The 12,397-nt window shown below is 41.1% G+C and overlaps 1 protein-coding gene across 1 annotated transcript in view; it reads right to left on the reverse strand.

Moving 5' to 3' along the window:
- Positions 1-12,397, reverse strand: part of LOC308147107 (adhesion G protein-coupled receptor L3) — a gene marked incomplete at its 3' end in the record, with an annotated part of 169,030 nt that overhangs the window by 97,259 nt on the left and 59,374 nt on the right. Inside the window, exon 3 of the mRNA XM_080519188.1 lies at positions 8,851-8,960. Within this exon, the coding sequence (XP_080375314.1) occupies positions 8,851-8,960 (110 nt within the window). The remainder of the gene's footprint in view (positions 1-8,850; positions 8,961-12,397) is intronic.

Genomic DNA, 12,397 nt, shown 5'->3' on the forward strand with positions numbered 1-12,397 from the left:
CCATCTTTCTTTCTGTAAATTTTCTCTTCATCTCTCCCATTTTTTTCCTTTCCTATCATTGCCCTCGGTTGGCACTCATGATTCTCCCATGCCATCATTACAGGTTCTATTTCTCAACACCCACCCCACCCCCTTCTTTTTTTTTTTTTTTTAACTTCCAACCACTTGTCTGCACTCTTTTTGTTCCTCTCTGATACTTATTCAATCGCCTCCCCAGTGTCTCCTTTTCCTCACCAGCGCTGTCTTTCCCCTCTCCTACTGGGGAGCTGCTACGCTATCTTATAACCTTGACAATGCAGGATGCTGTGTGCGTGTACATGCTTCGTCTCCTGTCTGCAGGCAAGCTTGCGTGTGTATGTGTGTGTGTGTGTGTGTGTTAGTCTCTCTTTGAGGGACAGGTGCAAGGACTTGGCGCTCATCCAGCCTGCCAACCCACGTGGGACCGACAAGCAGAGGGAGGAGAGACAAGCGCAGCCTCGGAAAAACAAAATTAAATACATTTTCGTAGAACACAGCAGCAACTGGAGCAGAAATAACCTAATTGCACCTCCAAAAATATGTCTTGATTTTCAAGGACCTTGAAATTATGGAGGAGAAAGAAAAAGGCTGCTTGGTAGAGGAGCAAGTGTTTAGTCTGGCCTAAGGCCGGACTTGGTGGAGCAATAATGAACAAAGAAGAAAATAAGGAAATGAAAAAAAAAAAGGTTCTGGCTAGTAGCATGATCATTAAAAAGGGAGCGACTCCCTGAAGGTGTCCAATCTCTAATTAGTACTATATCCTCAACACTTGTCACCGACCCCTACCGGTCTGGAAGGTGTGTGTGTGTGTGTGTGTGTGTGTGTGTGTGTGTGTGTGTGTGTGTGTGTGTGTGTGTGTGTGTGTGTGTGTGTGTGTGTGTGTGTGTGTGTGTGTGTGTGTGTGTGTGTGTGTGTGTGTGTGTGTGTGTGTGTGTGTGTATGTGTGTGTGTGTGTGTGTGTAAATGACAGAAGAAACCTGTAGAAGAATAAGGCACCAGCCCCGCTTTTGTTACATAAAGGAGAAGAAGTGTTTGCAAACACTCTAAAGGCTCAGCAATTGTGCATGTCTGTCTGTAACTACCCAAATTAAGGAAAAAAAAAAAAGAAAACGCGATGATGATCCTGTATGTAACTGAGAAATAAAGCAGCTGCTACAGAATAGGAACCTGATAGATTACAGCTGTTTATTCAGCTATTAGCGGGGCAAAACAGTTTCCACATGTCCACATTCACCTCTTTAACACGGCAATTTATCCACTTTGGTGATCACTACTCCCCTGTGCAATTGTATTTCTTCTATAATGGGAATATAACATAGTTTTGTCCCATATTGTCTTCCCATTACCGGCACTGCCATTTCTTGATTACTTCTCGCTATTGTGCTTTAAAACTCTCAGCCACAATAGACAGAGGCCCATTAATTATTCATTATAATAGGGAATATAAAGAAAAGTACTTAATCTTGTATTTCACATGTGATAAATGTAAACCTGAGAAACTGTACTGCACTTCTATGAGACTTTTTTTTTTAACAAGATTCCGTTGTTGGTTTTATTTTGTTCTGATTTTAACAAACAAGTAAACAAATTATGACTTAACCTTATTGATCAGTGCAGTCAAGAAACGCCTCCAATTTCTAAATTTGTTTGTCAGATTTACAAAAATAAATGCAAATATAAAACTTAACTGTGGTTAAATTATTCTTAGATAGAGAGCAACGATTGTTCAGGGATGAACTTACCCAAAAAATATTCAGATAGTGGCAATATTAAAATACACCGTCTGAATTAGTTTTGACCGAGTGATGAGCCAAATGATACAAGGTCATCTGTGTATGTACATGGTTATACATGTCGATACAAAGCATGATGAACTCTTATCTTGCTTTTGTTATAAGAAATAACCTTCTGGGTTGTTCTGTGTATGCAGAACTGCGAAGACACACACTTGGACCAATTAAAGAACAATTATAAAAGGTTCACCACTGCCAGATACCTGATAGAAAGATATCCTACAGAGTGAGAAGGATATTCTGACAGCAAAATAACTTATTTCCTGATGAGATGATAATGAAATATGAGATGCCTGGAGACATTTAGCATCACTAACCCTGCAACAAGGAAAATCAGTTTATTTTCAATAGCCAAGAAGCTTGTGATATGATAATTTGTAAATTTTCCTCACGCCAAGTTTGTGTTATAACAGTGGGACTTCCAGGTGGTCACTAAGTGGAACACAGAAAGGGCAAACACAATAAAAAAAACCAACTAAAAAACAACTTATTGTGAATTGTATTCTAAAAGTAAAGTGTTTTATCAATCTCCGCAAATTTAGACCACAGCCGCCTGCATGAATCTGATGCGAGTCGTGTGACAGGAAGCCACAGCCATCAAAGCATCCTGCGTGGGCCAGGGACTGGTCAGCTGTCACCGAGTGATGAGATGGCATTACAGAGCTGCCTTCGCACATGGGAGGAAACAGAGCTGGTCGTTCATGTGGGAAGACAACTAAGAAGAAGGAGAAGGGGAAGGAAGGGTGTCTGAACACACAGGTTAATGCTCACTGTCATTTTAACGGAGAGCATGGAGGGTGTGGTGTCTGTGATGCATTTGCTGTCACAGTGTCAACACCCACCTGAGACCTTATGAGCATGGATGGATTGGACAGCTCAAGGGCACAAATTTACCATACAACATCTGCTCTTTGAGAAGCCTAAAAGCCTATATCAGAGTGTAAGCCACCAAGTCAAAGCAAATGTAGAGAATGTACGGTATGTCTGAAGATCAATGACTGAAAATCATCCATGTGGTGACATCGCTGCTCCGAGACGGTCTCATCGTGGTCGCACATGTGTTGTTTACATTGGGTGTGACCACTGCATGGCAGGCCCAATAATCCCACCTCATTATGCACCGAGCTTCATTGTCAATGATCAGCGTGTGCATCGCATCAATTTCATGGTTTTACCTGCCAACACAGAAGCATTGAAATTGGTAGCAGGTGTGGTGTAAAACTTGCCAAAACAATCTACTCCATTATTCAATTAGGGCCCCCCCTGAACCTGTTAGGTGTGTTATTATTAGCAAAATAAATTAAAAACCAATTACGTTAGTTGAATGGGGGAGAGAAAGTTGACAAATTAAGCGGCAACTTTCTTTGATACATCAGCTCTGGATTACACAAACTTCCTTTGTGAAATTGATTGCATGATTATATGTCCTGGCTCAGCTTCCAAATCGTGAGATGTATCTGACAGGGCGGAGTTGGACCCCACTGTGCCAGACAGGATTTTACATTGTCCTTATTAGCTGCAAACAGTGGGGGGAACTTGTGGCTTATGTATAGCAATAGACTGCCAGCAGGTTTTCTCCCTTTGTTCTTCCACTGTCTCATCTCCCTGCCTTTCTCTTTCTCGCTTTTCCCTGCACCTCATCTTGCCATACATACTGAAGTGTCAATATAGGAAAGTGAACTGAACAAAGTGTTTCCTTGAAAGGACATATAATTATCCCTTACCTCTTCTTTTTTTGTTTGGAGGGGGAGTTTGACTGTTTGCCTGGACGAAATCAATCAATTTATCATGGAAATGACATTGAAAGAAAAAAAATCAATTACATTTGGGAGGTGGGTGATATTAGGGAAAAAAATATAATAAAGCTAAATGCTAGGCGTCAAAACGAGAAAGAAAATCTCTTTCAAGCACTGAGTACAGCAACCCAGGTCTGACTGTTTCTTCTTGTGCGACAAGTCAGAGAATTTGAGGGGCCACTGAGGGGATCTCACAGCTTCATTACAGCCCAGGAAAGACACCGGCTGTGCAGGAGGGAGACGTGGTTGTGTTGACCTCTCATGAGCTCAACCTTTGGGAGGAGCTGTTAAAGTGAAAGTTACTCAGGGAAGGAAAAAAGACAGAGCAAGTGAGAGAGAACGGTTTTAATAAGGCACTAAGAGAATAGATGAGCATCTCCCTGCTGAACCCTGGAAAGTCAAGGTGAGGAGGCGGGGTGGAGACACATGTCAGCAATTGGAGCACAGTCATGTTTATGAGTCATCATAAAGGGTCAGCATGTCACTTCTGCCTGGAGGTAGCCTTGCTAATCTGGAAAGTGCATGGGGGAGCATGCACAAACGGCACTGGTTCAAATAAAGAGCGTTTTCTCTGGGAGATAAAAGAAAACGAGCATTCACGGAAGACTGACAGGGACAAATACATCCACTCTCTATCAGGTTTTCTGTATTAAGTGCTCACTTTTTTTGTTGCAAATGCAATATGTCTAAATGTCATTTTGATTGTTTCACCTTACTATCAGCGCCGCTTTGCCTCCATCATCGTTCAACGTGATGCGATTTCCTCACACTCAAAACTCGCAGCTCATATCAAATAATTATTCAGACAGGAGCTCAAATGAAAACATGATGGATTGTCTTGTGCTGTGACACCGCCACACAGCACAGGCAAACACGGGCACTCATAGCAGTAATTGCTGTAACATTTTATTTTTGTTGTCCCCCCCCCCCCATTACAACTGATGGAGTGGATCAAATCGCAAATTAATAAAATCAATATTGTATCTGCGGTATGTGTCCGTTGATTTCGCACACTCCTCTGCCATTATTAACAGCGGATCTCACTGCATCATCTCACTGGCTTGTAAAGATATGGAGAGAAGAGCGGTAATTCATCCTTTAAGAAAAAGATGAAGAAAAAGCTCCCCAAGCAGAATACAGATAAAAACTGTCAGAGAAGGTGGTCGAGAAGAGAGGAGGGGCAGCCGAGATTGAGACTGTGCAGTGACGGAACAGAGGTAGCAAATAAAAGGACATGGTTGGGTGGGGGGGGAAGGGGCTTTGGGGCAGTGAGAGCACTTAAAGGACAAAATGTAAGTGAAAGTGAGGGAGGCTTGGAAGAAAAAACGGGATTATTAGGACCAAGAGGGAGAGCTTGTCAGTGGAATACAGAGTCGAGACTCCACCACTAAAGGAGAGTTGGAGTCATGGGTGGCTGATTCTCTTATTAAACACTCAAATCCTTGAGTTGGCTTCAGGACCTTGGTTAAGGACACTTGTGTTAAAAGCCCAACCACAATTGAGGAGCTGCCATGTCTCCATTTATACCTCAGTACAAATTAACAATAAGAAACTATACGTATGTTTGTAAACTTTTGTTGCTAAACGAGACTTCAGCTTGAAACATACATTCATACCTTCACCATTTATAAAAGGTGAGCAGCCATATCAAATACTGTAAGCACAAAAAGACAAAGAACTGCCTCTAAATGTGGAGCCAAAATCACCTGATTGCTTCATTCGGGAAGCATGATGGTAGCTTAGTTGGCTGTCACAAATGAATTAATTCATATCCTGCTATAAAATGTGTCTGAAAATCCGTCTCCAGTGACCGCTTGTGATTACAGTTTGCTTCCCTATTCAATATACAAATAAACGCCTACATGACTTCTGCTATGTTTATGAGTTGCCGACAGGTCGTTTTTTGTTGCGGTTTTTTCCCCATACTTGGGTGATAGCTGGGCACGATCTATAGTTATACCTCACAAGATCCCTCCAAATTCTTCCCTTGTGGACCATGAACAGGAGGCTTGGAGGCTTGGATGCTCGCGCAATTAACCCGCCAGAAACGGCTTTCCAAATCTATGGGACTGTTGTCTTTTGGAATGTTTTTTTTTTTTTTTTAAAGAAATGTTTTGTTTAAAAGAAGGTACCAAAATTCATGTGGTTCTCATGACTATTGCACACTTTCCATCAGTCAAACAGGCAATTACTTTACATTATGTTGCAGGAGATCAACACAGGGCAGGAAAGCCAAGTCTCTGCATTGAGTGGTAGCTTTTTTCTGCCCCCCCCCCCATTTTATAAGGAGTCATTATGTCTGACTGTGTGCCTCAATATTTTTTCGAAAGGTGACACCGGTGAAATAAAGTGAGTGTAATGAAAACAGGATGGGATGGGACTGGAAATTTTTACAAGCTATCCAACCGCGAGCAATCGGCCTGAAATAATGAAGGCCTCCTGGTTCAGTTGGGTCCAGTCAGACTGGAGGTCAGTCACAGTGCTACTTTGATAAGGACTGGCTGGAAACCAAACCTCTAAGTTGAACAAGCAATAGGTTTGATATGCAGCCACGCCGTTTGAGTATGTCCAGAATATAGCACATATACATAAATTTAAAGGAATTACATTGGGGTCCTGCAGTGAAAGTAATAGGTTCTGGATGAGATGGGACTTGCTGTGACATAAGCCAAGCAACTAATGGGATTGTGAAAGTAGAATTACTGTCTCCAAGTTGTACAGTTCCACCATTGAGTGAAGTTGCCATTGACATTGATCGTTTGCTTGGAGCAGGGGGCTGCAAACCTTTGCTCTTCTGCAGAACTCCTTGGAAATTGAGTTGTTTTTCACTTCCATTTTTATCTTGCAGTTCAAGATAACAAATTAAAAATCTGCCTCACATCCTTCTATGTCATCTGACTGGCACTTATTGTGACACACGATTTATACTGTGAATCTGACCCCAGTCTTCAGTTGGGATACAATTCAATATCGACAGACTCATTTGTTGCAGTAAATCTATTATCTGGAGATTAAATATGTTTATCTGCTGGAGATACATTTCATTTGGGGTGCTCTTTTGATGACAAAGTTGTACAACTGGTGAGTAAACCCAGAAAATATATGAAGGGAATATTGTTGTGGAATATAATTTTTTAAAAAGTACTCAGTTTAGGCATTTAGAAAAATGCCGGGCATGTCGAAGTTCAACTATGAAGTTGATATTCGGTCAACAAAGGATAATCAAATAACCCTTTAACAGGATGTTCATATCATATCATATCCATACCAATATTCCTGTGAGAAGTAGTAGTTGTTCCTCTGAAACTCATAAAAGTGAAGATAACCATTCACCACTAAAAGCTAAAAAGATGTATGTTCCTCATACAACAAAGTGGAATATTTTGGAACTGGAGAGAACTGCTCATGCAGGACTGTTGCTTCAGAAACTTTCTTCTGGACTGTGTGCCCACCACTGGGACTATGAGCTCCCTCGGGATCTTACTCCTCACCACACAGCAAAGCAGGCCGATACCTGCACACAGATGTGCCACACTTTATAGAATTATGTCACTTCGAGATACTGCAGAGGGCTGCTGAGGGGACAGCTTTGACACCAGTTTCTTTCTGATTTCTACATGCTTTCTTACAGACCTTTCTTGCAGATTCCTTCTTTTTTCTCTCCCAAAATCGATTTTTCCAGTAGTTCTTTTCATGCCTTGTCATAGTTTATACATGAATGAACTTGTCTTGCTTCTATGTTTATATCAGTGGACTATGAAAATGCCACATGAATTATTCTGATGGAGTCTGGATTTGAAGTCTGATTAAAACTGCATTACTGTCCATTGCAGCTTCAGCTATGTGACCCAGGAAAGACACATTAAGTAGCTGAAATGGCGAAATCTGCACATTGCAAGGAGTCAGCCATGAAAAACCCCCTGATATGTGCCAACTTTGGATCACAGGTAGGAAAACGCTTTCACTTCACAACATAAAAGTTACTGTCAGGCAGCCCGCTGAGGGAGCCATGTAAGGACATGAAAAGTTTGAAAGATAGTTTTGATTTGAATGTGAATCGCGAGAACCTGTTTCAAACCAGCAGCTGCACTTTACAGAGCTACTGCCCGATGATCAAATATTTCCAGTTTTTATATCACTTCTCAGAAATCGACAGACCATCTGGATTTTATGAGACATAATTATCGTAACTTTGGTGTTCCACTTCGGAGGTCACTATAAAACAATACGAAAGGCCAAATGGCACTGGCCATGCCACTTCCTCTGACCTCACCTGGATTTCCTCTCTCTGTGTCCATCCTGTCCCTTCATGCTGATCCTTCCCTTCTCCACCCAGATTTTTTCCTCTTGGGTCCTAAGCAGACTGTTTTTTACCTGCTGTCCTAATCAAAACATTTTTATTCACCCCACCAGAGATGCGTCAGTCGTTTGAACAATACTTTGGTGTCCACTGAGCTGAAGTAAGGCAAACACTAAGAGTATGTTTGGTTTTTCATGAGTCAAATGGTCTTTCTTGCTGCGAAGCAAATAGATTACACATGAGCAGGCATGTTTCTGGAACTGGAGGAGCTAATGGGAAGATTGTGACACCTACCAAGTCTGAAATAATACACAGCCAGCACCGTGTGACAGAATAGATTACCATATAGGTATTTCATTATTCTGTTGAATGTCACCGACAACCTAACTATAATAAATCTACATTGATGACCAACATAGTCCCCTGTTGCATGATTTCAATACTGTATCCTTAATACAGAATCTACTTCTTCATTAGACAAACAAGATCCCACTGTAGAAGTTCAGTAGAATTAAATGCAAACTTGCTGCAATAATTGATGCATGATGCAGAGAATGAGAAAAGCATTAACCTCCTGTCAGTTAAAACAAAGACATTAACAACTGATAAACAGCAGTACCAGCATCTGTTGGTCGGACTCCACATTGACAAACTGCATCACTTCTTCACTGTACACAACACTGTCAATATCACATCCTGTTCTCAGACAGGGTGTCATGTTTTTCATGTTGCAGGAATCATCATGCATTATCACATCCACCGCTGGGCCTTAATCTGTTGTACGAGACTGGATGACACATTGGAGATATTTCAGAGTGTTTGGAACATTACGAGTGTGCAAGTGTATTGAGTTGCGCATGAGTCATTGTTGTTAAGAGGAAATGAGAATGGGTTGAAGTATTAGGCACTGGTTAAGACTGTGGGAGGACTGTGGGATACGTACTGTAGGGAACACATTCATATTGGACCTCAAGGTATTTGTAGGTGCCCGGGCATGGGTCAGGGAACACGTCCGGTCCAGCCACAACAGCACACTGGGTCCTGTTATTACACCTGAAACGAGAGGGGAAAAGAGAACTTCATCAAAAACACAGCAATATTACAGATTTTCATTTTTCTGATTGGCCACAATATACAGCAGCCCATGAGTCAGATATTTAGTTTGAGGAGATTGACAGTGAAAGTTATAAGTTCTGTTGCTGGAATAATTCAAACTGCAAAGCATCGCTGAAACAAAAAATGAATGGTACAGTCATACAGAAAATTTTGATTGTACAAAACTGTAAATTTGAATTAGTGCTCCAATTTTGGGGATTAAGATTAATCAATCAAACAAGAGAAAACTAAGGATGTGAAATAATGTTACTTTACTTCCTTAAGAGGAGTATTTCAAAGAGAACTCTAATTGAAAAAAAAATAATGCCAGTGGATTCACATTTAATGGCTCAAGCAGAAAGTGCCCTAAACTGGAAAACGACACTGGCATTTATCAGTTATCGGCTGAGTTTTGATAAATACGTAAGCGGTCAATGATGGGCTGAGTAAACCAATGGTTGTTTTTCATATGTTTCACTGTGTTTCTCACCAGTCCACCACCTTGAAGATTATAAATAAGTAACATCTAAAAGACAGAAGTTTGTGTGCATGGGTAAAATACAAATAGCTGACGATTGTACCATACACAGCAGAGTTTACTGCAACTGTTGTCACATTTCAGCATCGAGCCATTCCAGGTTTTTTTTTTTGTTTGTTTTTTTTAAACACAAAATAAAGTTTAAAAATAAAAGTATTTTGCATTGCCAAGTGCAAACATACAGTTGCACATATGCCATCTCAATCTACTATGAATGATCTGAAATGATCTTTAGGGAAATGTGAGTGTTTTTAAGCACAGTGGTGCAGTGAGGAAAGTTTTGTGATCTGTGACCCTTTTGCTGCAAGTGAGCTGGGACAGTGCTCCATCATTCAAGGATCTAAGTTTATAAAAGTATTACTAGAAAAGGTCAAGTGGCTGAAACTAAGACAAGATGTGGAAGTACAGGATCAATGTGCATTGGAAAACTTATCTTGTCTATACTTGTGTTTCACTGAACAATAGGTCATATTCTATTATCAATAATGCAGACAACCAGATTATTGCAAAGACTTGCAAAGCTGCACATTGTATTAATGGTGATTCATAAGTGACTGGTTCCATGGATGGATACTGATATTCAGAGAAAAAAGAGAAAATACAGAAAGGCTGGTGACATGAAGTATTTTCTAAGGTTCACGCTGCACCATTATGGGTGAATTCCCTTCTAGAGAAGTGTAGTTGAAGCGGTGGACATAGCATGAGCAGGTTGCATCATTATTGAGGCATGATGGATGGTGGTGTTGGAGATGGAGAGGACACAATCCACGAAATGCGAAATCGGCTCTAACGTGAAATGCAGGTCTTCATTAAAGAATACAATTATGGTTCCGGCGGTGTTCTCGTGTGCCATTTTGTTTTTGGCAGTCATCAATCAAAACCCCACTTCATATGCACAGAAAGTCCCTCGCCACACATAACACTTATCGGACAACATTAGTTCTTAAATATTTTGACAGGTATTGATCTGTCGGAGCGCTGTATCCGTTTGCTAAATTAAAACAATAGGACATGAAAATGGGTGAGATCTCTATTACATATGTTACAGAATATGTGATCTTAATGAGGCTGCAAGTACAGTATACCCTATACACAGAATCGGTGTCCATCAAATCTATAGTCATTTACTATCCATCATTATCTCACAATATATAAAAGGTATTTATTTCCCACCGTGGCAAATCACATTCTCGGTCCTGTAGAGGTCAAGGCGGGGTCTGACACAATGATTCATATGCCACAATTAAAGGATTCTCAGCACCTTAATTAACATTGATTGGCTGCCGACTAATCAATTGAACCAGTGAGGGACAAGCAAAAAAAGAGCTCATCTCATTTTGAGCGGAGCAAGTAATGAGATATGGACTGCCGACTCTTCCCCATGTGAGCTTTACGGGATTGTGAACCCCCCCCCCAACTCTCGCCACCACAGCCCCCCATCTCACCCCTGTAAGTCATTCACTCACCTGCCTCAGTCAGCTGTCGGCAGCTTGTCACCGACCCATGAAGAGTTAATTTGCAGGCAGTAAATGCCAGTCAAATAAATACAGGGTCAAGCCTATGAAACTGAGAAACAATTAAAAAGCCAGTGCTCCCGTCTCTATAGTCTCTCCCTTGCATTTTCTTCTGCTTTCTTCTGCTTTGAGCTGGTGGCTGAGAGGCTTGTAATCAGCAGGTGAGAACACTGCTTAAGATTAGGTGTCACACAAGATTAGATGAGAGATGGATAAAAGAGATATAACCAGCCTGAGGTTGAAGGCACAAATGCACGAACGAATGAACATGTAAATGGCAAGACATGCAGTTTTCCTCATTACAAAACAGATGTAAAGAATTTGCTGAATTGCTTCACAGAGCTGCACAAGTACCTGTTTGATCTGTCGAAACCATTAAAAAGGACAGAGGGAATATATTTTTGGATTTAAGGACGCTGCCCCAGATGTTAAGCTATGAGCAAATCTGAAATTTTAATCATACGGCGGTTTATAATAACTTTCTTTTGAGGGATTAAACATCGTAATGTGTATTTAACATGGATTGCAAACGTAATCTCAGCCTTAACATCTATCTTGACCCATATTGCAAATCCCTTTTATCACTGCTGTGCATTTATTTTTGTAAACCATCACACACACACACACACACACACACACACACACACACACACACACACACACACACACACACACACACACACACACACACACACACACACACACACACACACACACACACACACACACACACACACACACACACACACACACACACACACACACACAATCACAGAGCCACAAATACCTCCTGATCAGTTTTCCTATAGTATCCTGAAGGCACCTGGACATTGCAGGGGAATAAAATAAGTCGGAGAAATAATTACAATTAAATGTATTAAGTACAAATCAATAATGAAGTGGGAGAAGGGATCGATAGCGAGAGAAGCTACCCTCACCACGTGCCACAACCACTTCACAATACCAATTAGGAGGGTAATCAGGATTTCATCAGACACTTGGCTCTGATGGAGCCCTTTGAACTACTGGGGGGGGGGATGAATTCCCTGTGAGTGATGCATTCATAAACATATAGGAGTAGGTGCAATGCAGAGAGAGGAAAACATCAGGTGGCTCCAAGCTTTCTTGGAGGACATATACAGTCAGTTGATGAATGGATGTATAAGAGGAGCATGTGCTATTGTTATTTATTGCTGCATATTTCTGAACTCCTTGGCCTGAATAATACCCACCAAAAGAGTATGTGCTGCAGAATTATTTCCCAGCTCTCATATCATAAATATATGAGATGGCCAGGTGCCATTTCACGTATTTACATGCATCCGGAATACTTCAATATATAT

This window comes from Blennius ocellaris (assembly GCF_963422515.1).
Source record: "Blennius ocellaris genome assembly, chromosome: 23".
Classification (NCBI taxonomy): Eukaryota; Metazoa; Chordata; class Actinopteri; order Blenniiformes; family Blenniidae; genus Blennius; species Blennius ocellaris.